This window comes from Chiloscyllium plagiosum, unplaced genomic scaffold (assembly GCF_037043375.1).
Source record: "Chiloscyllium plagiosum isolate Xiang-an unplaced genomic scaffold, Cpla_swu_hap1 HiC_scaffold_24, whole genome shotgun sequence".
NCBI lineage: Eukaryota > Metazoa > Chordata > Chondrichthyes > Orectolobiformes > Hemiscylliidae > Chiloscyllium > Chiloscyllium plagiosum.
In genome coordinates this window covers 27,309,369-27,336,908 of record NW_028270162.1, presented here as the reverse complement: position 1 = coordinate 27,336,908, position 27,540 = coordinate 27,309,369, and the positions used below count along the sequence as shown (strand labels likewise).

Sequence of the window (27,540 nt, the reverse complement as noted above, 5' to 3'; positions counted from 1 at the left end):
CAAAGGTAGAAGACAGAGGGTGGTGGTGGAGGGTTGTTTTTCAGACTGGAGGCCTGTGACCAGTGGAGTGCCACAAGGATCGGTGCTGGGTCTTCTACTTTTTGTCATTTACATAAATGATTTGGATGTGAGCATAAGAGGTACAATTAGTTAGATTGCAGATAATGCCAAAATTGGAGGTGTAGTGGACAGCAAAGAAGGTTACCTCAGATTACAAGAGGATCTGGACCATATGGGCCAATGGGCTGAGAAGTGGCAGATGGTGTTTAATTCAGATAAATGCGAGGTGCTGCATTTTGGGAAAGCAAATCTTAGCAGGACTTATACACTTAATGATAAGGTCCTGGGGAGTGTTGCTGAACAAAGAGACCTTGGAGTGCAGGTTCATAGCTCCTTGAAAGTGGAGTCACAGGTAGATAGGATAGTGAAGAAGGCATTTGGTATGCTTTCCTTTATTGGTCAGAGTATTGAGTACAGGAGTTGGGAGGTCATGTTGCGGCTGTACAGGACATTGATTAGGCCACTGTTGGAATATTGCATGCAATTCTGGTCTCCTTCCTATGGGAAAGATGTTGTGAAACTTGAAAGGGTTCAGAAAAGATTTACAAGGATGTTGCCAGGGTTGGAGGATTTGAGCTATAGGGAGAGACTGAACAGGCTGGGGCTGTGTTCCCTGGAGCATTGGAGGCTGAGGGGTGACCTTATAGAGGTTTACAAAATTATGAGGGGCATGGATAGGATAAATAGACAAAGTCTTTTCCCTGGGATTGTGGAGTCCAGAACTCGAGGGCATAGGTTTAAGGTGAGCGGGGAAAGATATAAAAGAGACGTAAGGGGCAACTTTTTCACGCAGAGGGTGGTACGTGTATGGAATGAGCTGCCAGAAGATGTGGTGAAGACTGGTACAATTGTAACATTTAAGAGGCATCTGGATGGGTGAATGAATAGGAAGGGTTTGGAGGGATATGGGCTAGGTGCTAGCAGGTGGAACTAGATTGGGTTGGGATATCTGGTCAGCGTGGACAGGTTGGACCGAAGGGTCTGTTTCCATGCTGTACATCTCTATGACTCTAAGTGTACATGTTACCTTATGACTGCTGAGGTGCGCTAATTCTGATGAAGAAAGAAATTGCATTATGCAGTGTGACTTCAAAACGTTTATTGACACTGAGCCAAAGTTGGCCCCTTTTGATTTGCAATGATGCACTGCTTTCATGGTGATTCAAACATTTGTGTCCCAGGTTTTCTTGCCCCTGGCTGCAACTCAAAAGTAAAGTTTCTAACATAACAAAGATGTTTGATTACTCATTCAAATGTGTCATGGTTAATCGTGGCTCTGAAATAGTTTTGTCTTTTGAGTATTTTTATTAGGGAGTTTATTTTGAGACATACATCTATCCATCCATATGAAAATCTGGAGTTCGTGATTGATGTGTCAATTTGGACAGTGGTAATAGCCTGAACATAAATAATCTGATGTGTTTGATTGATTATTTAGGGTTATTAGGTGTAATCTGAGACAGTTCATACAAGATGGCTTCTTGTGCCACTCGATGACCTGGAGCAATTTGTTGTTTGCTTTCTGGATTCCAGGTCTCGCCAGGCAGACGGTCGGCATGGAATCATTCTCCCCGATAGCATCTTTGACTACAGCTTAATGCGCTGAAGCCCTATATCTTATATTTAACTGGGTTTGGACAGTTAAATAGAGAAGAAACTCTCTATGCCCATCTCCCAAATATGAAGTGATTGAGTTTAGCAGCCAAAAATAAAATGGCTCTATGCATTTTGAAAACCTAATCCCATTTCTCTTCAAAAGGTTATGCTAGATGAGAAGACTCCATCCTTAAAGCAAGAGTAAAATACTTGCTTATTATCACCCATGGAAGCAATAATCCTGATCCTGTTTGTGTAATTTGTAAATTCATTGATTTTTATTTCCTTTATTTTACCCATTGAAACTATTTTTCATCTTAATATGGTTACTGCTTCAGTCAATAGTTCTGGTTGCAACTTTCACAGCTCTCTAAAAATAAATGTTTCCTACCCCCCCTCTGAAGCATTTACAATTACTCTTGTATTATGTTGATCCATTTTAGACTCCTCAGTCATTGGCAGTAGTCAATGTACTAACCAATCAATTTATAATGTTAAATATCATTCTCAAATGATCCCTTAATTTCCTCCTCTGATATAAATATCCCAATTTATTTTTGTTGATTATTTATATTTCCTATCACCAGATAACTAATTTCCAATTAGTTTATATTCCACATATTCCTTTTCCCATAATTGTAAAATGCATCAATCTTAAATAAACTTCTTTTGTGGTACCTTGTCAAAGGCATCTGAAAGTTGATGTGTGCCACATACTGTTTTTCTCAGTCACTGAATTTGTGATGTGAAGACCACTTTTTAAAGACTGTAGACTAAAACTGGGGGGATAAAAATACTGCTTTAAATCAAGGAAACTATGTAAGAAGTTTGCAGTTTTAACAAGTAACTAATATGTTGTGAGTTGTCTCTACAATGTTGCCTTATTCAAACAGGGAGGAAGCATTTCAGACAGAATGGCATTTTCTGTGTGTTTAGAGCAGTTTTGATTGAATTTTCAATCAAGGCCAATTGTTTTAAGTGAAGGAGGGCTGTGCAAAATCACCAGGTGATTGGTTCCTGGGTAGATGGCTACAATCTTTGGTAGAGATTATCCAGCAGAAAAATGGAGCCTGTGATGAGAAAATAGTCATGTATGTTTGTGCTGCGTGCTAAAGTCAAAGAAAACCTGGAATAGCTATCTACTCTCCCTCACTTTATCCTCTGTGCAAATCCCCTGGTAAAAAGAAAAGAGGAAAAACCACCTTGAGAGGCACTGAAAGGAGCAAAGCCTCAACCACTGAATGAAAGACTTGAGAATCCGTGTATCCACAACCTTACTTCGTAAGTAAAGAAGTGGAAGGAGTTGAAAGAGAGCCAAACGAAACAACTCGCCAATGTCTATGAGCTGAGCTGGCACCAGAACAGTACTCTTCTGATCTTTTTTCCCCGCCCAACCAGGGTATTTGTGTTTCATCTCATCTGTTAAAGAGATAGAATTAAAGTCATAAACTTAAATCTGTAATTCAACTTGTCCGGTTTTTGCCATTGGTGGAGAGCAGTATGATTACAATAAATGGTCATCATTGTTGTTGATGGGAATGTTGTGAGTATTGTTTTAATCTGAATTGCAGTTACATGAAATTATAATCAAATTTTCCTAACTGTAATGCTTCTGAAAAAAAAAACCTGGAGCTCGTTTTACAGCGCACTGCCCCAGTCAGTCTTGATGGTTTAATTGCTGATGGGATCTTTGGTGGTGGGCAGAAGGAATCTATCTTTGATAAATGACCAAAGACCAAATTAGAATGCCGTTTTTCTGGATGCCATGGACTCACGTGAGAGAAAACTATCGCAGAATTCCCGTTTTCTTTGCCTACCATTCTTGAAACTGTTATAATCGGGGTGTTAAGTCCTTAGATCAGTTCACATTTAAGTCATATCTGTGTTCTGGTGTAAATCTCACCGTAGTTATTAATAGTTATATTTCAGCAATTTTTTTGCATGCTTTGTTAATTCTGTACCATGCTATCCTAACTGTGTTGAATATTGGAACTTAATCCTTTTTCCTTATTTTCTCATTTAATTTTAATGCATTCTCTTTCTCCTGTGATTAGTATTTTCTCAGTTGCTTAAAACTCTAGCTTGTATTCCAACATCTTTAATTCTACGCTGGCTTTTAATCTCAACACCCCACACCTTACTAATTAATTATCTTAAATTTTGCCTGATGTTTTTGTCCTGGTTGCAAGGACACTTGTCCTATTTTTAGGTCTGGTGAACCTTTTTCCTTTTGGCATTGGTTTAGCCTCCTTGAAGGATTGTGATAGTACACCAAGAATGCTTCACTGCTCAGGAAGCCACTCATGTCAGGCTGTAGATGTGCTTGGACAATATTCAGGCTTGGGCTGACAAGTGACAAAGAATGGAGATGCTAATAGCGACAACACAGTGACCATTTCTAACATGAGAATACCCAGCCAGCTTCCCACACCTTTGAATCATCATTATTATCAAGTCCTCCTCCAGCATCGAAGAGTTTGGTATTTCATGAGAAACTCATATGGATCAGCCACATCAAGATGGTTACAGGAGAAAGACAGACTAGATACTGTAGAAGTGCTGCAGTTTTTACCCCCTCATGACTTGAGCTTTATAAACAATAACAGGCTAATCATGTTTTGGAGTACCCTGCCTTTGCCCAGGTGCATCCATGATCATGCTCCAGGAAGTCAATATGAACAGTAGGAGAGCATTTCACTTGATTTTGGTGAGCCATTGAATTTAATATTCACCTTTGCCATTGGAACACTTGTGGCTGCAGTATGTATTATGCATTGGAGACATCACATCAGTGTGCCAAAATAACTTCAGTGGCATCTCCTAACCAATGGAGGAGTGGTCTGAGCATCTGGATACCACAACTTCGAAGTTTCCTATGTAAGTTGGACAGCGGACTTGCGTGGTTGTATGTTCTACTTGTTCATTGTTGCTGGATGTATATCTGCAATTCTCTACCAAACGATTGTAGGATATTATTGTCACAAGGACTGCAGCGGTTCAAGGAGAAAATCACAACACATCTTGAGACAATGGAATGGGCAGTAAAAGCAATCTTGTTAGGTTCATTGACCCCCCAAGAACAATGTAATAACCAAGAAGTATTAATTTGAATGAGTAGGATACCTGCAAGGGGAAGATTGTCCTGAAAAGGTTTGAAATTTGTCTTCCACATCTTAAACTGAACAGGAGAACTAGGACTATGAGAGGGTTATCTGGCCTTTCGAGCCTGCTCCGCCATTCAGTAAGATCATGGCTGATCTTTTTGTGGACTGAGCTCCACTTACCCACCTTCTCTCCATAACCCTTAATTTCTTTATTGTTTAAAGAAAATGCTTAGCTTTAACAACGTGTACTGAAGTAGTGTCAACTACTTCACTGGGCAGGGAATTCTATAGAACCTTCTGGGTGAAGAGATTCCTTCTCAATTCAGTCCTAAATCTGCTCCCCCTAATTTTGAAGCTATCCCCTCTTGTCCTAGTTTCACCCGCCAGTGAAAACATCCTCTCTACTTCTAGCTTATCTATTCTCTCCATAATTTTATATGATCTCCCTTCATTCTTCCAAATTCCAATGAATATAATCCCAGTTTACGGAGTCTCTCCTCATAGGCCAACCCTTCAACTCCAGAATCAACGTAGTGAACCTTCTCTGCACCACCTCTCATGCCAGCACATCCTTTAAGTAAGAGACTAAAACTGCACACAGTGTTCCAGATGTGGCCTCACCAGCATCCTATACAACTGCAACATAACCTCCTTGCTTGTAAACTCATTTCCTTTAGCAATGAAGGACAAAATTCCATTTGCCTTCCTAATTTCCTGTTGTACCTGCAGACAAACCCTCTGATTAATGCAGAAGGACACCCAGGACCCTCTGCATAGCAGCATGCTGCAACGTTTTACCATTCGACTAATAATCTTTTTTGCTGTTACTCCTACCAAAATGGATGACCTCGCATTTATTAACATTGTATTCTATCTGCCCGACCTTTGCCCAGTCGATGTATCTGTGTTCCTCTGCAAAGTTTCACAGTCCTCTGCACATTTTGCTCTGTCACTCCTCTTAGTGTGATCTGCAAACTTTGACACACTTTGACATACGTAGTCCCCAACTTCAAATCATTTATTTCAATTGTGAATAATTGCGGTCCCAACACTGATCCCTTGAGGCACACCACTAGTTACTGATTGTCAACCAGAATAGCACTCAATTATCCCTGCTCTTTGCTTCCTGTTAGTCAACCAATCCTCTATCTGTGCTAATACTTTGCCTGCAACGCAGTGCAGCTTTATCTTGCGCAGCAGCCTCTTCTGCACATCCTGTTGAAAGTCTTTTGGAAATCTAGGCACTCCACATCTACTGGGTCTCCATTGTCCACCTTTTAATGTCTTCATAGAATTCCAAAAGATTAGTTAAGCATGAGCGTCCCTTCATGAACCCATGCTGCGTCTGCCCAATTGATGTTCATTTTGACATCACTCAACATCAGTGTAAATGAATTCTTAATTTAGTGCGAACACTGACTTAAATTCTGCAATTGGTGAGTTCTTATTTAGTTTTTGTGATTACTGTACATCAATATTTCCCTTGTATGTGGCTTTAACTCTGCAGCTTATGTATTTACTGCTCCTTAAACTTGATCTGATACATCTCTTTCTTGGTTAATATGTTGAGGTGTTGAAAGTTTAACAGTTATCAATTTCACCTAAAGTAAGGATGAGTTTAATATGTCTGTCATTAGTGCATAAATCATCCAGTAATTTTTGTTACCTTGTAAATAATGACAAGTTTGCCAGAAGACGTGGAGGCAGGTACAATTACACCATTTAAAAGGCATCTTTATTGGTGCATGAATAGTAGGATTTGGAGAAATATGGGTGAAACACTGGCAAATGGGACTAGATTAGTTTCGGATATCTGGTCAGCATGGATGAGTTGGACTGAAGGGTCTGTTTCAGTGCTGTATAACTCTGACACTGAGTTACTGGGCACTTTGCACCACACTGCTATTAGCTTTGCTAAATGGTGGTTTAATATCAATTTGCTACTGTATATAAATGATTGAATGCGACTTGACAACACGATCTATGGATTTTAATAGAGAATGAAGAGCGCATAAACTTTTAATTTCTTTTCTAATTTAATGACACCATTTGTTCTTTCCATCTTGTATGCTGAAATGATTATTGTGCAATCTTAATTTCTCTTTTTAAGGATTGTCTGCAACTAAATCATAAATTAAGTTTGTGTCGCCATCACAATTCAGCTGCTGTTGCCATGGTGACTTTTCAATAAACGATTGTATGTCTGTCATTACAAGACACTGTTGTATTTGTGCATTAATTACAAGTTAAACACAGCACAATGTTAAGGCTAGTATTTAATGGAGCATTTGGATCCTTTTGATTATCAGAAAAACATGCTTGTCATGACACTCAATCTGCCAATTTCAGGAAAGGAACAGTTAAAACCTTGGACACTCAGTCTGCACTAAATTCTTCATGCATTTTTTAAAAAAAATACTTGCCTTTCTATCCTTTCAGTCTCTATTCACTCTGTCTTAAGACAATCTTAGTTTCCCTTTTTTGCCTGATATGTCTTTCCTTCTCTGTTGATCCTAGTGCAAGTTTTAAATTTCCATTAGTTAAGGAACATGCATGTGAACTTTTTGGTTAAGAGTAGGGTGGGCCATTTGGCTCCTTGAGCCAGCTTTGCCATTTGGTAAGATTACAGTTGGGGGCCCTAATCAATGCTCCTTTCTATCCAGTATAACCTTTAACTCTGTTTTTTGAAATTTAATTCAGCCTTAAATTCAATGGCCCTGGTGTCACAGCACTTTGAGAAGAGGATTCTACAGACTACCAACTCTGACAGGAAATACTTATCTGAATTTACATCTTAAATAGAACGCCTATTATTTTTAAACTGTCCCCTACTTCTGGCCTCTAATGTAAGGAAAATATCCTTTCAGTATCCTCAGTTAAGTACCCTCAGCATATTATGCTTTACAGTATGAAGATTACCTGTTTGTTGTTCTTAAACCCCCAATGAGTGCTATAGGCCCAACCTATCCGAATTTTCCTCAAAGCTAACCCCCACCTGCTAGAAATTGATTGACTGAACTGTTTCTAATAAGTTTCTACACTTTCTTAAATAAGGAAATCAAAACAGTACCTGATACTTTAGATGTCATTTCTCCAATGACTTGGACAACTGTAGCAGAACTTCCTTACTTTTGTATTCTATTCCTTTGCAATTAACAAATGTTCCATTTGACCTCCTGATCACTTGCTGTATGTGTATGATAAGAGATGGATTGTTGATTCCAAAGGCCACATGGCACATGCCACATGCCACATTATTATCAGCTGAATACTAATCATTCAAGCTATAGGGTGAATGGAAAAAGTTACAAACTGCCCATCTGCAAAATCTTGGCCAATATTTGCTTCTAGACCTGATGTAAAAATTCTGTCCACACTGGCAAAGGAATACTATTGCCGAGTACAACTGAAAGCAGATGTGTAACTACGTGATGTAAATTAAAATAAGCTACAGAAGATCTATCCTGACTGGATTTGTGATGTTACAATTTTGGACATGTGTGCTCTAGCATTATACATTAAAGCTCCTTCATTTCAGTGCAGCATTGGTTGATCTGACAACATTTAGTTCCTGCTGGTACCCATTAAACTTTTTTAATGTAATAAATAAGAACAAAATATGTTTCAGTTTTAAAAAATGATTAAAAGTCTTGTTTAAAACTGTGATATATGATTCTGTGAAGTCAATCGAAAATTCTACTTTTAAAAATTAACTTTAAAGGATTGTTATTTTTTCTTTCAGAGGATCTTGACAGAATGATTCTTATTCTCTTTGGCATATACGTTGGTGGTGCTGCTTGTTCATTTATCCGTGCCTACGTTTTTGTTCTTGCGGGACACCGGCTGGTTGCCAGACTGCGTAAAAGGCTTTTTGCTTGCATTCTAAAGCAAGAAATTGCATTCTTTGATGAGAACAGGTGGGTGCTATGGACTTGCAGAACAGTGAGCCTTGCAGTTGTGATAAAATGAAGGCTATAAATGTCAAAGGTTGTGAAAGATTTTAGACTCGTTGCATAGAAATTAATTTCTACCATTAAAAGGTGATGAAGGATTTCAATGGAAATTATGTTCCCTCCTTAGAAGTATTGAGCTTGTTACTTTACATACTTTCAGAGCTCCATATCATTGTTAAATGTAACATAAACATAATGAAAAGAATTCCAAGTGCATCGTTTAGTTATAATTTTTTTTAAAATTCCTCTACTCTGCTTTTTCAGTAATGGATGGGTGGATGTTGGGAACTCCATACTTCTCCCCAGTCTAGTTTACACCAGGCAGGAAGCCCCCATAGGAGATTGAAAGCCAGTAATGCTCAGAGTTTGAATCTCTAGTGCTGTGCCTTAGTTATTGACATAATAATTTTACTGACTTTGTTCCATGCTCACTTTTAATTAGACGTAAGGATTTGAAAAGATATTGGTCGTGAAATATTTATTTGCTGGTTAAAACAAAAATTCTAAATTATTTTGATTGAATTTTCTAGTTGGTCAATATCAGTTTAATATCTCACTTTGACAGAGTACATTTTCAACCAGTGTTGGTTGCTTAAGTATTTAACGCCCATTTTTAAGAAAGCAAATTTAGTTGCATTGTTATGACAACGAATAGTATTAAATGGGATGGACTAATGCTGTATAATGTATGTGTTGTCATAGACCTGTAATGATCCTGTCAACTATGGAACTATTTATCCAGTTTTTAAATTATTCCATACTTTTGGGTATTGACAATCAAGGGAAAGTGTTAGTTTCATGTTTTCTCTAATTCTATTCCTCCTCATATCATGGAGAACTACATGACAGAACTTTACAAAAAATGGATATCAGTAAAGAAATACGCAACTTTGAATCTGTGGTCAAATTTTGCTCTGGTAATAATGACAACAGCATTTGCTAATACTACTCGTGGTCCACATAAGTACCAAAGTTCCACATGGTAGGCTGTTGGAGAAAATGCAGAGGCATGGGATTGGGGGTGATTTAGCAGTTTGGATTAGAAACTAGTTTTCTGTAAGAAGGCAGCGAGTGATGGTTGATGGAAAATGTTCAGCCTGGTGTCCAGTTACTAATGGTGTGCCACAGGGATCTGTTTTGGGACCACTGCTGTTTGTCATTTTTATAAATGACTTAGACGCAGGCATTGGTGGATGGGTTGGTAAGTTTGCAGATAAACTAAAGTCAGTTGAGTAGTGGAAGGTATAGAAGAGTGTTGCAGGCTGCAGGGGGACTTGGATAAACTGCAGAATTGGTCTGAGAGGTGGCAAATGGAGTTCAATGCAGATAAATGTGAGGTGATTCACTTTGGGAAGAATAACAGGAAGGCAGAATACTGGGTCAAGGGAATGATTCTTGATTGTGTGGAGGCGCAGAGGGATCTTGGAGCCCATCTGCATAGATCTCTGAAAGTTGCCACCCAGGTGGTTAGTACTATTAAGAAGGCATATGGTGTGTTAGGTTTTATTGGTAGAGGGATTGAGTTCTGGAGTTGTAATGTCATGCTGCAACTATACAAAATGCTAGTGTGGCCGCACGTGGGATATTGTGTACTATTCTGGTCGTCCCATTACAGGAAGGATGTGGAAGCATTGGAAAAGGTGCAGAGGAGGTTTACCAGGATGTTGCCTGGTCATGAAGAGAATGTCTTATGAGGAAAGGCTGAGTGACTTGGGTCTGTTCTCATTGGAAAGAAGAAGGCTAAGAGGGGATTTGATAAAGACATACAAGATGATCAGAGGATTAGATAAGGTAGACAGTGAAAGTCTTTTTCCTAGGATGATGACATCAGCTTGTATGAGGGGCATAGCTACAAAGTGTGAGGTGATAGACTTAAGACAGATGTCAGAGACAGGTCAGAGTGGTAAGGGCATGCACTGCCCTGCCTGCCAATGTAGTTAACTCAGCCACGTTAGGGAGATTTAAACAATCCTTGGATAAGCACATGGATGATGATGGGATAGTGTAGGAGGATGGGCTTAGATTAGTTCACAGATTGGCGCAACATCAAGGGCCGAACGGCCTGTTCTGCGCTGTATTGTTCTACGTTCTACTCATCTGAATCTGCCAGCCACCTTTAGGATTTTCAACATGTGCAGAGTAATACAGAAACCAGAAGTTGCTGCTATTTAGTCTACATTCCTCAGTCACATGCTTTATAGAGGTTCCCACATGCTATCACCATTGCGATCATGAATTGATGATAACATCTATAATAAAACCATTAGTCTCTGTGTACAAACACTAGAAAATGTTGCACCTTGTTGTGTAAGCTGTAATTGGGTTTTTAATGGTAGAATAACTTTTTAATCAGTACCAAATAGCACACTCTCTGGAATATTGAATTTTCCTATTATCATGTAAAAGTTTGCAGTTTTTTTAGAAAAAACTAAATTAATGTCTGTATTTTAATTTAGCTTCTTAGTACTCTCATAGATTTATTTCACTATCTTAATTTGACCTAAAATGAAAGATTTCAAGTGCTTTAAATTTCCTCGAGTGCTGTGTGTGAATATTTCAAATTTGATCATTTGCCTACCTGCTTGCTGACAATTGCTGTTGCATGCCAAGACAACATCTTGACTTGGCACCTGAAGTAAGAGATCACAGGGAAAGGAGATATTTCTGCCACAGAATCTGAATCTTTGTTCAAAGCTTTCTTTGGGTCAGTGGTGACTGCCATTGCTTTACCATGGATCACAAAATCCATCCATAAGTTGCACAGCTGAACAACAAAATATAATTACAATAATCAAGCTGCAGATGACGTTAGTATCGTGAAAGCTAGATAGGCTTACTGAAATGTGGCAACTTTAAAACTAGGATTGTTTCAGACACACTACCTGCTATATTTTCTTTTTAAATGTACAAAACAGTAAGCTTCTGATAACTATTTACCTAAAATGCTCAGCTGCATTTTCTGACACATTTCCAGCCATAGTTTATTAACTGATTACATTGAGGAGCATGTAGCCTATAACCATGTTTATAATTAAAATGATTGAGGAACAAAGGAATGATGCCAGACACACATTACAGGCTTAATGTATTTTAACTATAATGAATGACAAGGTATGCATACTTCAAATTGACAAAATTAGATATTTTTGGAATGAGGCAAAGCCAAGTGTTAAAACATTGCTGACATGGTAAAGCCCCCAAAGTACACAAACTTTAGAGTTCATTACTGCTATTAAATTACAGGCTGCCTTTCTCATTTGTTCTTTTTCTAATAAAATGAACCAGATGTAAAACTAAGACTGAGTTAGTCACACTAATAGTGGGATAAGACACTCTGAAAATATTTTGAATCGTCTGAATGATCTCATTGGTGTTACTGTTGTTTCAAAATGATCTAATGTATGTTATGAAGTCATAAGAGAGTATTATTGCATTCTGCAAAATGATACGTTTAGAAAAAAATGAAAAATACATAAGCAGTTTGACTGTGAATGCTAATTTTGTTAATATGAACTTCTGTTCTTTGAAGTTCTTGAATATTTTCAGAAGAGAGTGAGGTTTTTTGATTGTAATGAAACTGCTTTACTGAACTTTACAGAAAATGGACTTCAGCAGGTCAATGCTAATCTGCAAATCTCTGGCCCAGATTTTTCAGAGGTCGGGACAACATTATTCAAGATCTAAAGTCTTTAGAAATCAAAATTTTGGTTTATCAAGGAAAAGTTCTGATCAGAATTTTGCCTGCCTTTCAGTTCTATTCAAGAAATGGAATTCTATTTTGTGGATCACTATAGGTGTTGAGGATAATTATTTTATCTCCATATGCTGCAATTTTGCAAAAGACATGGTGTTTCGGTAAGGAAAGTTCAGAGCATATCTTTAATATTGGGTTCAGTTTGTTTTTAAGTTGTTTTGTGCTGGACTGGAGGGGAATATTATTTAACAAACACTATAACTGATAATTTAATTTTGAACTGAAGCAACTTGTGTAATGTTTCTTGTATTTAGCCTGAATATAATATGCAAACAATTACATTAGGGGCAGGAATAAGCTATTTGGCTCCTCAGGCCTGTAACACTGTTCAGGGACATTCATGGCTGATTTGAAACATTGTGCACATCTGAAAGATACATGACAAAAATTCACCAAGGCTCCTTTGACAGCACGTTTTGAACAATGACCTCTACAATCTGGAAGGAAAAGGGCAGCATTACTACCTGCAAGTTCCCTTTCAAGCCATTCACCATTCTTGACTCCGAAATATACTGCTGTCCCTTCAGGATCACTAGGTCAAAATCCTGGAACTCCATCCCTAATGGCATTGTAGGTGTACCTACAGTGCACGGAGAAAGTGAGGGCTGGAGATCAGAGCTGAAAAATATGTTGCGGGAAAAGCGCAGCAGGTCAGGCAGCATCCCAGCAGCAGGAGAATAGACGTTTCGGGCATAAGCCCTCCTTCAGCCCTGCTGCCTGACCTGTGCTTTTCCAGCAACACATTTTTCAGCTACCTACAGACTGCAGCAGTTTGAGAATGCAGCTGACCATCACCAGAGCAACCAGAGATTGTTAAATGCTGGCCCAGCCAGCAACGCTAACATGCTATGAATGAATTAGAGAAAGATCTTGTCAAGACCTCTTAGGAGCTTGTGTTTCAATCAAGCTATCAGTTATTCTTCCAAACTCCAGTGGATGCAAGTCTAGCCTGTTCAACCTTTCCTCATAAGACAACCCACCCATTCTAGGTATTAGTCTAGTAAACCTTCAAAGCAGATAATCAATCCTTCACTTCTAATCCCTTAGAATTTCCAAACTTAGTGGAATAAATATAAATCCCTTAAATAATTGCTTGTGTTTTTGTGGTATTGATTCTGAGCACTTCCTAAAATTGCTTTGTGTTTTTTTAAACAAGTTATGTTTCAACTATATGTTCTAAAAATCAGCTTGCCAGTTACAAATAAAACCTCTTTTAATATATATTGGAGGAATTATATAGATCTCTTTTTATTCTTGTATCCTTTTAATCATCAACCAATTAATTTTGATAGGGTAGCATGTTTTATGTCACTAGTGAAAAGTGCTATGTTTGACAGCAGTGTTGAGCCACCAGACCCTTTTTCAGTGAAGATCTAATCCAGATGTTTGTATTTTAACACATCTTTCAATACTACTTTGTTTTGCCATCGACGACCAACTGAACATTGTATATGCCTAATGTACAGCCATTTATCTTAATAAAGTCTTGTCATGCTTGGCTATCTTCAGTCTTCTCTGACACCGTATGTGATATAGCACATATTTTAAATATGAAGAACATGTTAGTAAAAGTGCTTCAAAGGCAACCAGCATACAAGGAGAACTTTATAGCAAAGTTTAACAATGAATGACAAAGAAAGTTGCAAAGTAAAACATTTACAGTTGATATAAAATGGAAAAGCTCTTTGTAAATGTGAATTATTTCTTAATCTGCTTGTTTTGGTTCCAACTAAAAATAGTGATAGCTGTGACTGACTTAATCTTAGTTAAGAATGGGTGTGGATATGTGCCTACAACCTCTGTGTGTATTGCTTTGTCATCAGCACTCGGGATTTTCATGTTCACTCCCTTTGGAGAAGTAGCTCATCTATGAGTGACGAATACGCATTTTATCAGGGGATGTGAATGTGAAGCTATAGCTGTCACTTTGTATTAGAGGAAGCATATTGCTACATTTCATTATTTTTGCTTAAATTTTACTGATATGAGACATAACCAAAAATGTGACTGAGAATAAGAGAAATCAAAAGGTAAGCTTGACTACAATTCTCTCATGAATAAAGTAAAAGCATACATTTTTTTATTAGACTTGTAATCTTCCATCGCTCAAGCAACTCCTACTCCATGTTACAAATGTTTACTGCAAGCAATGGGTTGAAAATTTCATTGGCTATAATGTTACTTTGCTACAAAAAAAGGAGATTCTGTTTCACTGTGTTTTCCTGTAGCACCTCTGTTTATATGATTGTACTTCTACCTTACAGACTAGTGGTACGGATACAGGCCAGTCTAATTGTATCATCAATCTACTAAAGTTGCTAAGATTCATTTTGTTTGTCTCTATAATAATTTAATTTAGGTTTTCACTTAAATAAAGTACAATGTTAGCAGATGGTTTAAGAACTTTTTAATAATATTAGCTTTAAATAATTAATCTTAATCTCTTCAGAGGCCATTTATTTTTAATTATATTCTTGATTAGAAAGCAAGTTTATTTGAAGCTAAAATGACTTTCAAAATGTTAGCGAAGCAATGCACCAAGACCAAGATAAGGCATTTCCAATTAAAATAGCAACTTGCTGTAGAAATTCTAAATCTATCCTCGTGAACTCCTCTTTGACTTACCCATATGATTGTGTAATGACTTTCTTTTTAATTGTCCTTCTAAATATTTAGAGAAAATAGCAGAACTGCAACAATATGTAAATATATGCAAGTATGAGAACATGTTAGTAGTTATGTGGGTTTTACAGTGAGTATATGAAGTGGCATGAAATAAAATGCAGTATAGTTGGTACTTGCAAGAATCCTTTTGAAAATTATTTTTTTTGTAAATTAGCATTTGTTTTACAGAGGCAATAATTTTCTTAATGTTTTGAGGATCGAGTTAGTTTTGAATTTAAAATAGCTGAAATGGTACCGATGAGGAATTTCGATTAAACATATTATTTATCCAAGTTTCACTTGATGCTATTAATTTTTACTGTTTTCTTGCAGAAATATATTCAATAGTTGAAAAGCTCATTTAGTAGTAGATTTTGTTACTAATGTGCTTTATGTTTGATATTTCTTAGATGACTAAAAATGTAAGGATTGTGGAGAAATTAATTTAAGTTTTGATGAAATACTGTGTAGTTTAAAAGAAGTGTTGAAAAATCACACTGGGCTTTAGATTTTTTTTTAACAAGGATTCCTATGAATCGCATGACATAATGGCTTGCTTTGTGATCAATGACTTGGTGGAAAGTGCTTTGATATTTTGAAATAGATGGGGAACAAGAAGTGTGTAAGTAAGGACTACCCAGTTGATCTCCTGTTTCTGAAAAGAGCCTCTTGTTGAATTTAGGATGTTATCTATTTGTTCCTGAGAGGGAGAAATTAATTGATTGTAGGTGATGACTCCAATATTATATTTCCAAAGTAAGCTGTGTCTGCCAAGACTGCAAAGATGACCATATTTCATTAGTCATTCAAGAATGTTTGCAGAACATAAGTGACAGATTTTGGAACGTTCAGCCCCTTTTTGGCTTCAAAAATAACTAGATCGTGTTTTTCTATTTTTCAAAAAAATGAACTTCTGCAACAAGAGAATTTTTTTCTCTTCCCTGAAGTGACTTTTCAATCATGTATTTTAAATTATTTAGAGAGACAAACATTTTATACAGGTCGTTCCGCTATAATGTGCGTTTTGTTAATTCGAAATTTGGGGACACTTTCTATAGTGCAAACCGTTAGTGTGTACTGGTTACAACGCGATTCTGATCCCATTGGTTGAATGGCACCGTTGATATGTGATTTTCTTGTAATGCAAGGTTGCGTGAGAATGGAACTACCTCATTATAGCAGCCCTTGCACGTTATTTTGTAAATTACGTTAGTTTTGCTCATTGTTTGTATAGGGTTTTTCAAGTTAATTAGCTGCAGTTTTAGTGTATTGGTGGGTTTGTGGGCTACCATGATGCCAAGGGGTCTGAGTAGTCTGGCTGTCATTTCGAGATGTCTTTGATGTTGAGGAGAGTGGCTAGGGTTTCTGGATGTGTTTTGTCTGCTCATTTGGGTTTGTTGCTGAGAAATCGGCAGACTGTTCATTAGGTACCCATTCTTTTTGAATACACGATATAGGTGATTTTCCTCTGAACCCAATGAACACAGTCCGCCGATTTCTCAGCAACAAACCCAAACAAGCAGAAAAAACACATCGAGAAACCCTAGCCACTCTCACCTATATCAAAGACATCTCGGAAATGACTGCCAGATTACTCAGACCCCTTGGCATCATGAGGCACACTAAAACAGCAGCTAATAAATATGTAATACCCGATACAGACCATGAGCAAAACTAACGCCATTAACAAAATACCGTGCAAGGACTGTAACAAATACTACATTGGACAAACAGGCAGAAAACTAGCCACCAGGATACATGAACACCAACTAGCCACAAAAAGACATGACCCTCTCTCACTAGTATCCTCACATACGGATGAGGAAGGACACCACTTCAACTGGGACAATACATCCATCCTAGGATAAGCCAAACAAAGATACGTATGAGAATTCCTAGAAGCATGGCATTCTAACAGGAGCTCTACCAACAAACACAACGAGTTAGACCCCATCTACCACCCACTGAGAAAAGGAACAGAAAGTGACTTCACCACAGGAAATAACACCACCAAGCCAAAGAAACCCAAATATATAAATAGAAAGCAGGAATTTTCAGCATTGCTTCGCATGAGGTCCACTGAAGATGTTACCTAGTAAGGAAACAAAACGTCTGGAAATGAACCTTTCAGCTCAGCGAGCAAACCTACATCCAAAATCTCAACGTGAGCTACAAATCTTCTCAAAACTCGCTATGGACAAGGTATATATTTGGCCATCTTGGTAACTGGGAAAAGGATTTTTTAGTGTTCTGACCAGTGGAATAGTGAGACCAGAGTACAGTACACTTCTCCAGCTTTGGTTGTATCAATTTAGATAGCTCAGGTGTTAATTTTAGCCAGATACAGGTATATCTCAAAAGGGTATTGAGGTCAGAGGCAAAGTGATAGCAGCAATAAGTACAAAGCAAATGTGGTGCTGACCAAAATAGCTGGATCTGGCATAAGCCTTGATATAGGAGGCTTGACTCGGGTTTTAAAGATTTTTTCATCAATTAGTTTCTATCAATGCATCTTCAGTAACCTCTTTGTGTGTGCCACCTTTTAGTCTTGGAACAATAAACTGAACATTTGAAATTATGCCCCAAAGTTCTGAAATGAGGGGTTAGATTTTTGTGATAATGCAAATCACAAGGAGAACAAACTACAGTTGCATTATGTTTATCTAGATTATTTGGGATCTAGTGTTTTCAGCCTATGGACATTAGTTCATTTAAGTCCAACTTGATGTGCAACTAAACTCATAAACATCTGACTTTTGTTGAATGTACATTTTTGCTAAATTTTTAACTTTAATTACATTTCCTCTTTTAACAGAACTGGTGAATTGACGAATCGCTTATCCTCTGATACTCAGATCATTCAGAGCACTTTAACAGTAAGTGTAAGAACAAACACCAACATAAAATAGTAATAACAAGTGTGTGAAGCAAAAAGCAAAATTTATTTGTATTTATCTCTCGTTCTCAAAAAAAAAATCAGAAATAAGAGCATGGAATTTATACCACTTAATATTTATGTTGTGTACCTATAAATGTCAATGACAACACCTTTAACACTGCATTTAGCTGATATGCGATCACTGTAAGGTAAACATATGGCAAGTCCAACTTTGGCCTTGACATCATTATTTTTAAATGATATTTCTATTCTGTGTAGTGTTTTATCATCTGTATGATTATTAGAAGTGAACCAAGCTATGAATAAACTGATATAAATTATAAGATAATGGAGAAGTCACGATTTTACATTGTTTTTATTTGCAGGTGAATCTGTCCATGTTGCTAAGATACACATTTCAAATAATAGGTTCTATAGTTCTTATGTTTGTTGTAAGCCCAGCGTTGACTGGAGTGCTGCTGGCCTCTATCCCAGTTGTAGCAATTGGAGGTGTCCTATATGGTGAGTTGAATTTCAGCCTCATGCCGTTTGTTTACTAGAGAGAGGAAATAGTCATTTTTAAATCACATTCACATTAGAATGATCAGCTATGCTGCCATCATTTTTATTAGATTCATTTTCCTTTTTGTTTTCTTTAATAGTTGTGTTAAATAATTTTTTTCTCCTATATCTTTAACTTTACTATTACTGATTGACTTGAATTACTTTGCTTCATAGATCTAGCTGCAGGTTAATGCTCCCGTTCTGCCATAACAATATTAGAATAAAACATTATGCAATGTTTGCAGAGTATAAGACGTTTGTGCCTCTATTTATGCTGCATATTGGAGTCCCTTCCCATGTGCTTATCCACCTTCCTGTGATGGCATCTATTAATTGCCAGAAATACTTCTTATGAGTTTTGCATTCTAGCTGCTCCCTGCTTCCTTCTGAATTATTTTGTTTTATTAGTCACCAACTTCTACCCTAAGAAAAGCTCCAATAGTCTTAAAGACTTTCATTAGTTCACCTCTCTGGAAGCCCCAACAAGTATGTACATTTCTAAAATGTAATTATTGACCTCTTAATCATTTCCAAAACCTCTGTCATGCAACTCCTTGTCTTTTGTGTATCTGCAAACGTGTTCATTTTTTTCAAGTTATCATCGCTAAACATTCTACTACACTCTTTTTGTGACTTCAAATCTTATCTATAGTATGGAGACAAGAAGGCCAAATTTTAATCTGTGTGAGAAGGTGAATTTCTGTGCCTGAATAGACACGCTTCAATTTCCTCAAAAATAAAGCCCTGACTTTGCCCCACATAATTTTTCTGTCACCTGTTTCTGGACTGGGAATACATACTGTGAAAATTCATACATGTTCCTACTAAATTTGGATTATTATTCTGTATGGGGAACAAAAATCTGATTTCTGTGTATATGCGTTTGGTGATATGGGGTTTTGGAAGCCCATTGAAAGCATGTCACATTGTACAAAAACAAGTCTGTTGAGGAATCCGGAACACTCTGAAAGTTTAAGTGTAGCCAGTCTTGACTGTTTATTTAATTCGATTACAGTGAAGGAAACACCATGATACAGTGAAAAATGTTGCAAAATACTCTGTGCAATCATCTTTTCATCTGTGATTTGAGTGGTTTTGCTAGTTTTTATTTTTCTGTACATCTGGTTTAACACCGGGGTGAGGGGAAAGTGGAGTAAATGCAAACAGCAGTTCTTTTGCATTCTGATTTGGACATTGGGGGAAAACTGTGTAATCACTTTGTCTCATTTCTGTTGATTAACAGGTACTCTGCTTGGAAGTTTAAATTCTCACCTGTTTCCTTTGTAAAAAATAGATGATTGGTTAGCCAGCTGTGGTTACTCCGAATGCTTGGCTAAATTTCAAACACTCGTTGGTTTTCAGCACAGTACATGTTCCATTAATCTGAGAATGAAGGACCATTTCAACAAAATTCAATAACAAATTGTCCCTTCTGATGTGGTTTCTGATTCATTGGCGCAGGCTAATAGAATTACAAGTAATAAAAGTTTTTTTCCCTAGAGGTCAGAATGCATTGTTAGATGGTGAGGGGTTTATTTTCATCCCCCAAGGATGTAAAATATTCTTCATTGACTTTGTGTGGAATTTAAGGAATGTGCAAAGTGATAGCAAGTGAGTGGCAGGAAGGATGCTGTGGGGAAGATCGTGTCATCAGAGATCTAAAGGGAGTACAGAGGTGACATGCCCAATCAGCATGAGTTCTCAATTTTATCACTCTAGAAATTTGCTCCTGTGCTAGATTTGTAGTTTTCATGGTGTCCTGATTAACTAGTGTCACTAGTTTTAATGTTTTGTGTATTTTAAACTTTCAATCCCTTAGCTCTTTCATCTCATTACCTGAGCAGTTTTTTTAACTTGATCTTCCTACCAAAGTGTACACTTGACACTTGCCTACATTTAAAATTATTTGCGAATAAACTTGAGAGATAGGCTTTCAGCTAGTATATTCCTATATTTTATGGCTTTCTTCCTTTTGCATTATTCCATTGTCAATTTTTTGTTTTCATTAAATATAGAAATCGTCCATCCAATATGTTAATGTAGGTTATAAACAATGGTCCCAGCTCCAATCCCTTTGAAACACCATCTCCAATTATTTGCCAGTCTGAGAATAATCAATGATGGTAATTCAATTTTCACTGTTTTAAATTTATACATTCCAAAACAGAGAGAAATACAGATTATTTCTGTGAAATGTTAGAAATGAAACATGATAGTGATGTCTCTTTGCAAGTCAGAACAAGTGGTAGTGCAAGAAAATAAAGGTTTTTATGAGATTCGTTTTGTTCAAAATTTGATCATGATTTCCCAAGACCTCAGTAATTTCTAAATGCACTCCCAGAATATCAGTTGTCTGAGACCAGCTTAACAGACTGCCTACTCAGTTTTGACACCAGGCAATCAGTGACCACTTGTCAGCTGCCAGTCTAAACTTTAAAAAGCTGAGAGAGATATTTCATTTGCCCAGGGATGGTATTGACATTGTTTCTGTTGAACTATAGAATTTTACAACAGCCTATTATACACATTTGTTCAAAGATATGTCTATAGAACATCCATTGAAGTTTGATGTAAAAATTTATTTCTGTCACTTATTCTTTTGAGATGCCACTTGCCCTCAGGATTTGTTAGTTAGGTTGCCTGGTGGCATGTAGTTGCAATGTGGTTCTAGTCATTGAGTTTATTTGTGGTAGATTAGAACAAAATACTTTGACCAAGCAGGGGAATTTATAAAATGTTGCATTATTATGTTTCACCATTTCTCAAAAAGATATGTTTCAACAAAAGAATGAAATAAACTGCTCAGTAAATTATTTTTGAGAGGGTGTTAACATAGGTTGGTTTATCTTGATTACCCAGGAGAGTTTGTGAAGCGATTACGAAAAAGATTTCAGGATGAATTGGCAGCTGTTGGTGCAACGGCAGAAGAGACCATCTCTAACATTCGTACTGTGAGGACTTTCTGTAGTGAAAAGAAATCTGAAGAACAGTATGACAAAGGAATAGATAAAAGTTATCTGATTGGAAAAAAGTTGGCTTTGGCAGAAGGTATTGTTCAGTAGGATTTTGAATTCTAAATGATTAATTTGCAAAAATTGTTATTCCACCCACATTATGGATAAATATCTCTTGTAAATTATTTTAATTTCTTTATATCTATCTCCTGTATATTCAGTCAGTTCCTGAAGAAGTGTTGCTATTTGAGGGCATTAATGAGTATTTGAGGTATTAACATGCCTAATTACTTTGACTTGTCCAGCATTTATGGCTGGAGATATTACTTAGATTTTTGACAGTACTCTAACAAACAAAAATCAAATGATTAAAACCTTTTTGAAGACTAAAATTAATTTCCATTTTATGGAAGAGAATGCTGTGAATCAAAAGATGTGCTGTAAATCTCTATCTCTTGAATTAATACTTGGGCATTATTAGAACATTTCAGCTTTCGAGTAATAATAAAGTATTATGTAATGTTTTTTTTGATATTCCTACAAATATGTCAATTCCAAGCTTGGAAAACATCTCTAATAATTACTTTACTTTTTTTTTACTAATGCCTTCTCATTTCAATATGAGCCCGTTATGTCTGCATTACTTTCTGGTTTGTTTAAAAAAATTGGCATGCTTTTTGAACAAAATCAACTTGACCTTTTAAACCATTGTCCCATAATTACACTGTACGTAAACCTCCCAGGATGTAAAATGCACAGTCATACAGGTTGGTAAATTTTAATGAATGGAATACTTAGTGCTGTGGTTCTGTTCGCCGAGCTGGAAGTTTTTGTTGCAAACGTTTCGTCCCCTGGCTAGGCGACATCATCAGTGCTTGGGAGCCTCCTGCGAAGCGCTTCTTTGATGTTTCCTCCGGTGTTTATAGTGGTCTGTCCCTGCCGCTTCCGGTTGTCAGTTTCAGCTGTCCGCTGTAATGGTTGGTATATTGGGTCCAGGTCGATGTGTTTGTTGATGGAGTTTGTGGATGAATGCCATGCCTCTAGGAATTCCCTGGCTGTTCTCTGTCTGGCTTGCCCTATGATAGTAGTGTTGTCCCAGTCGAATTCATGTTGCTTGTTGTCTGCGTGTGTGGCTACTAAGGATAGCTGGTCGTGTCGTTTCGTGGCTAGTTGATGTTCATGTATGCGGATTGTTAGCTGTCTTCCTGTTTGTCCTATATAGTATTTAGTGCAGTCCTTGCATGGTATTTTGTACACTACATTCGTCTTGCTCATGTTTGGTATCGGGTCCTTCGTTCTGGTGAGTTGTTGTCTGAGCGTGGCTGTTGGTTTGTGTTGGTTTGTATAAACACCGGAGGAAACATCAAAGAAGCGCTTCGCAGGAGGCTCCCAAGCACTGATGATGTCACCTAGCCAGGGGACGAAACGTTTGCAACAAAAACTTCCAGCTCGGCGAACAGAACCACAGCAACGAGCACCCGAGCTACAAATCTTCGCACAAACTTTGGAATACTTAGTTTTATGCATCAAGATGTCTGGAAGATGCAATTTTCAACTTGTTCTTAAATTGTTCTGGATATGTTCGCCGAGCTGGGAAGTTGGTTTGCAGACGTTGTCCCCTTTCTAGGTGACATCCTCAGTGCTGTGGAGCCTCCTGTGAAGCACTGATATACTGTATAAGCTAGAATTTATAGGGTTTTGTTCCTGCTGTTTCCAGTTGTCCGTCTGGTTGTGGTTGCTCGTTACAGTGGTTAGTATATTGGATTCAGATCAATGTGTTTATTAGTCTGTGGATGAATGTCATGATTCTGGGAATTCTCTGACTGTCCACAGTTTGGCTTGTCCTATTATTGTTGTGTTGTCCCAGTTGAATGTGAGATACTTGTTGTCCGTGTGTATGGATACGAAGGATAGCTGGTCATGATGTTTACTGACTAGTTGATGTCCATGAATGCATATCACGAGTTGTCTGCCTGTTTGACGGACATAGTGTTTCATGCAGTCTCTGCATGGAATCTTGTACGCCACCTTTGCTCACAGGAGGCTCCACAGCACTAAGGATGTCACCCAGAAAGAGGACAAAATGTCTGGAAAGTAACTTCCCAGCTTGGCGGAATGCACACAACTGCAACTGGCATACAAGCTACAAATATATACAAACCTTGAAAACCTTTATAAATGTAAGTGTTAGTTTTTCTTGTGTGTTCAATGTGGCCTTTTTCATTTGACAACTTGCCTGCAGACCTTATCCTTTTGAAAACTATTCCATTTCAACAACCTTGTTAGTTTACTGCAGCCTGGATTTGCTTTTATGTTGGCGGTTTAGTGATTTTTTTGGATTGTTGCCCCTATTACATTCCTATTCACTTCTCAATCACCCGCAACTTTCCCTCCCTTTCCAAGGCATCTTTTCATACAAGCTCAAGAGAGATAACAGCTGAAAATGTGTTGCTTGAAAAGCGCAGCAGGTCAGGCAGCATCCAAGGAGCAGGAGAATTGACGTTTCGGGCATGAGCCCTTCTTCAGCCTCACTTTCTCCTCCAGCGTCTGCAGTCCTCACTTTCTCCTTCCAGAATCTGCAGTCCTCGCTTTCTCCTTCCAGCATCTGCAGTCCTCGCTTTCTCCTTCCAGCATCTGCAGGCCTCGCTTTCTCCTTCCAGCATCTGCAGGCCTCGCTTTCTCCTTCCAGCATCTGCAGGCCTCGCTTTCTCCTTCCAGCATCTGCAGGCCTCGCTTTCTCCTCCAGCATCTGCAGGCCTCGCTTTCTCCTCCAGCATCTGCAGGCCTCGCTTTCTCCTCCAGCATCTGCAGGCCTCGCTTTCTCCTCCAGCATCTGCAGGCCTCGCTTTCTCCTCCAGCATCTGCAGGCCTCGCTTTCTCCTCCAGCATCTGCAGGCCTCGCTTTCTCCTCCAGCATCTGCAGGCCTCGCTTTCTCCTCCAGCATCTGCAGGCCTCGCTTTCTCCTCCAGCATCTGCAGGCCTCGCTTTCTCCTCCAGCATCTGCAGGCCTCGCTTTCTCCTCCAGCATCTGCAGGCCTCGCTTTCTCCTCCAGCATCTGCAGGCCTCGCTTTCTCCTCCAGCATCTGCAGGCCTCGCTTTCTCCTCCAGCATCTGCAGGCCTCGCTTTCTCCTCCAGCATCTGCAGGCCTCGCTTTCTCCTCCAGCATCTGCAGGCCTCGCTTTCTCCTCCAGCATCTGCAGGCCTCGCTTTCTCCTCCAGCATCTGCAGGCCTCGCTTTCTCCTCCAGCATCTGCAGGCCTCGCTTTCTCCTCCAGCATCTGCAGGCCTCGCTTTCTCCTCCAGCATCTGCAGGCCTCGCTTTCTCCTCCAGCATCTGCAGGCCTCGCTTTCTCCTCCAGCATCTGCAGGCCTCGCTTTCTCCTCCAGCATCTGCAGGCCTCGCTTTCTCCTCCAGCATCTGCAGGCCTCGCTTTCTCCTCCAGCATCTGCAGGCCTCGCTTTCTCCTCCAGCATCTGCAGGCCTCGCTTTCTCCTCCAGCATCTGCAGGCCTCGCTTTCTCCTCCAGCATCTGCAGGCCTCGCTTTCTCCTCCAGCATCTGCAGGCCTCGCTTTCTCCTCCAGCATCTGCAGGCCTCGCTTTCTCCTCCAGCATCTGCAGGCCTCGCTTTCTCCTCCAGCATCTGCAGGCCTCGCTTTCTCCTCCAGCATCTGCAGGCCTCGCTTTCTCCTCCAGCATCTGCAGGCCTCGCTTTCTCCTCCAGCATCTGCAGGCCTCGCTTTCTCCTCCAGCATCTGCAGGCCTCGCTTTCTCCTCCAGCATCTGCAGGCCTCGCTTTCTCCTCCAGCATCTGCAGGCCTCGCTTTCTCCTCCAGCATCTGCAGGCCTCGCTTTCTCCTCCAGCATCTGCAGGCCTCGCTTTCTCCTCCAGCATCTGCAGGCCTCGCTTTCTCCTCCAGCATCTGCAGGCCTCGCTTTCTCCTCCAGCATCTGCAGGCCTCGCTTTCTCCTCCAGCATCTGCAGGCCTCGCTTTCTCCTCCAGCATCTGCAGGCCTCGCTTTCTCCTCCAGCATCTGCAGGCCTCGCTTTCTCCTCCAGCATCTGCAGGCCTCGCTTTCTCCTCCAGCATCTGCAGGCCTCGCTTTCTCCTCCAGCATCTGCAGGCCTCGCTTTCTCCTCCAGCATCTGCAGGCCTCGCTTTCTCCTCCAGCATCTGCAGGCCTCGCTTTCTCCTCCAGCATCTGCAGGCCTCGCTTTCTCCTCCAGCATCTGCAGGCCTCGCTTTCTCCTCCAGCATCTGCAGGCCTCGCTTTCTCCTCCAGCATCTGCAGGCCTCGCTTTCTCCTCCAGCATCTGCAGGCCTCGCTTTCTCCTCCAGCATCTGCAGGCCTCGCTTTCTCCTCCAGCATCTGCAGGCCTCGCTTTCTCCTCCAGCATCTGCAGGCCTCGCTTTCTCCTCCAGCATCTGCAGGCCTCGCTTTCTCCTCCAGCATCTGCAGGCCTCGCTTTCTCCTCCAGCATCTGCAGGCCTCGCTTTCTCCTCCAGCATCTGCAGGCCTCGCTTTCTCCTCCAGCATCTGCAGGCCTCGCTTTCTCCTCCAGCATCTGCAGGCCTCGCTTTCTCCCCCAGCATCTGCAGGCCTCGCTTTCTCCCAAGAGAGATAACAACTGTCGAAGGCACTTCTTTCAGATTATCAATGACTTTTGTGCACTCCTTTCACTTACAATACACTACATTTTCAGCTTATTGTCTGCTTTACACAGGCAAATCAACACAATTTGCCTGACCATTTTGGAGAACAACTTAATTCGGGCTGCAAACATCACTCTGAGTTTCCAGTTGCCTGTCATTTTCATTCTGCATCTTGATTTCATGCTAACCTCTCTGCCCTTGGCATTCTGCAATATTTTAATGAAGCTTAATGTAATCTCAAGGAATAGCGCCATGTCTTTTTATTATGCATGTTACAGCTTTCTAGATCCTATGGTGAATTAAATAATATCAGACCATTATCACTGCCTCTACTTTCAATTTCTTCTTTTTCAGTGTTTCTTTCTTGCTCTATTTCAATTCCCTTAGGACTTGCACCACAAACCCTTTTGTGATTTAATCTGTCCTGACTTTAACCTGAACACAGACCTTCCCTTTTAAGCTTTTTCTGCCATGTCTCCTTTCATTTTCTTAAAATGTATCACATTTTTAATTTTCCAGTTCTGATGAAAAGTCATCAATCTAAAACATGAGCACTCTTCCTTCACAAATGCTATTATACCTGCTGAGTACCTCCTGTATTTTCTGTTTAAAAAACAAAGTTGTTTTCTCTTCAAAAGTTTTTTGTTTGTCAATCTATTTTTTAAACTTGCATTCTGCTTATAGTGCACTGAAGTCTGTTGTATCTTCAAGTTTGTGTACAATGCAATTTTGGTGTTTTTGATTGTGGTTTAAACTGAAATTTATTCAACTAATTTTCATGCAATATAACTGAATAAGACTTGAAAATTGGATGAAACATGTTGATCATTATGTACTTTAAATTAAGACTACAGAAAGAATTTTCCCGACTTTGAGTAGAGTCATCCTGGAGCACATTTCTGAAGTTCTGGAGCTGTTCTGGGTCTGACTTCCCATCCACTTATCTAAATGGTCATAAAATCTCTATGTACAAAACACTTAAACAGCTGGCTATGGGAGGCAAATTACCTAAATCTATTTGGATTACAATGCTGTAAACCAAGTTGAATGAACATGCTCCTTTTTTAAAGAACATTGCATCTTTAAAAGTTAAGGACAGGAGTGTTTATTGAAACTGCATAGAAATAATTTCTGTTGGCTATAATTACAAAATTAGTGGTGAGGTGATAGTGGCTCAGTGGTATTATCACCAGTCTAGTAATCCAGAGTCCTGGGCGAAGCTCTGGCATTATGAGTTTGAGTAGTATCACAGAAAATGGAATTTGAATTCAATAAATAAAAATCTGGAACTAAAAATCTTATCTATTGTTCATAAAGCCCACCTACTTGACTGATTTCCTTTGCGGGACTGAAATC

General features: G+C 39.1%; 1 protein-coding gene across 1 annotated transcript in view; it reads left to right on the top strand.

The window, feature by feature from the left end:
- The window catches only part of LOC122562633 (uncharacterized), a 244,370-nt gene that overhangs the window by 82,862 nt on the left and 133,968 nt on the right, over positions 1 to 27,540 (top strand). Inside the window, exons 7-10 of the mRNA XM_088000000.1 lie at positions 8,503 to 8,677; positions 17,947 to 18,007; positions 18,396 to 18,531; positions 21,433 to 21,621. Of these exons, the coding sequence (XP_087856126.1) occupies positions 8,503 to 8,677; positions 17,947 to 18,007; positions 18,396 to 18,531; positions 21,433 to 21,621 (561 nt within the window). The remainder of the gene's footprint in view (positions 1 to 8,502; positions 8,678 to 17,946; positions 18,008 to 18,395; positions 18,532 to 21,432; positions 21,622 to 27,540) is intronic.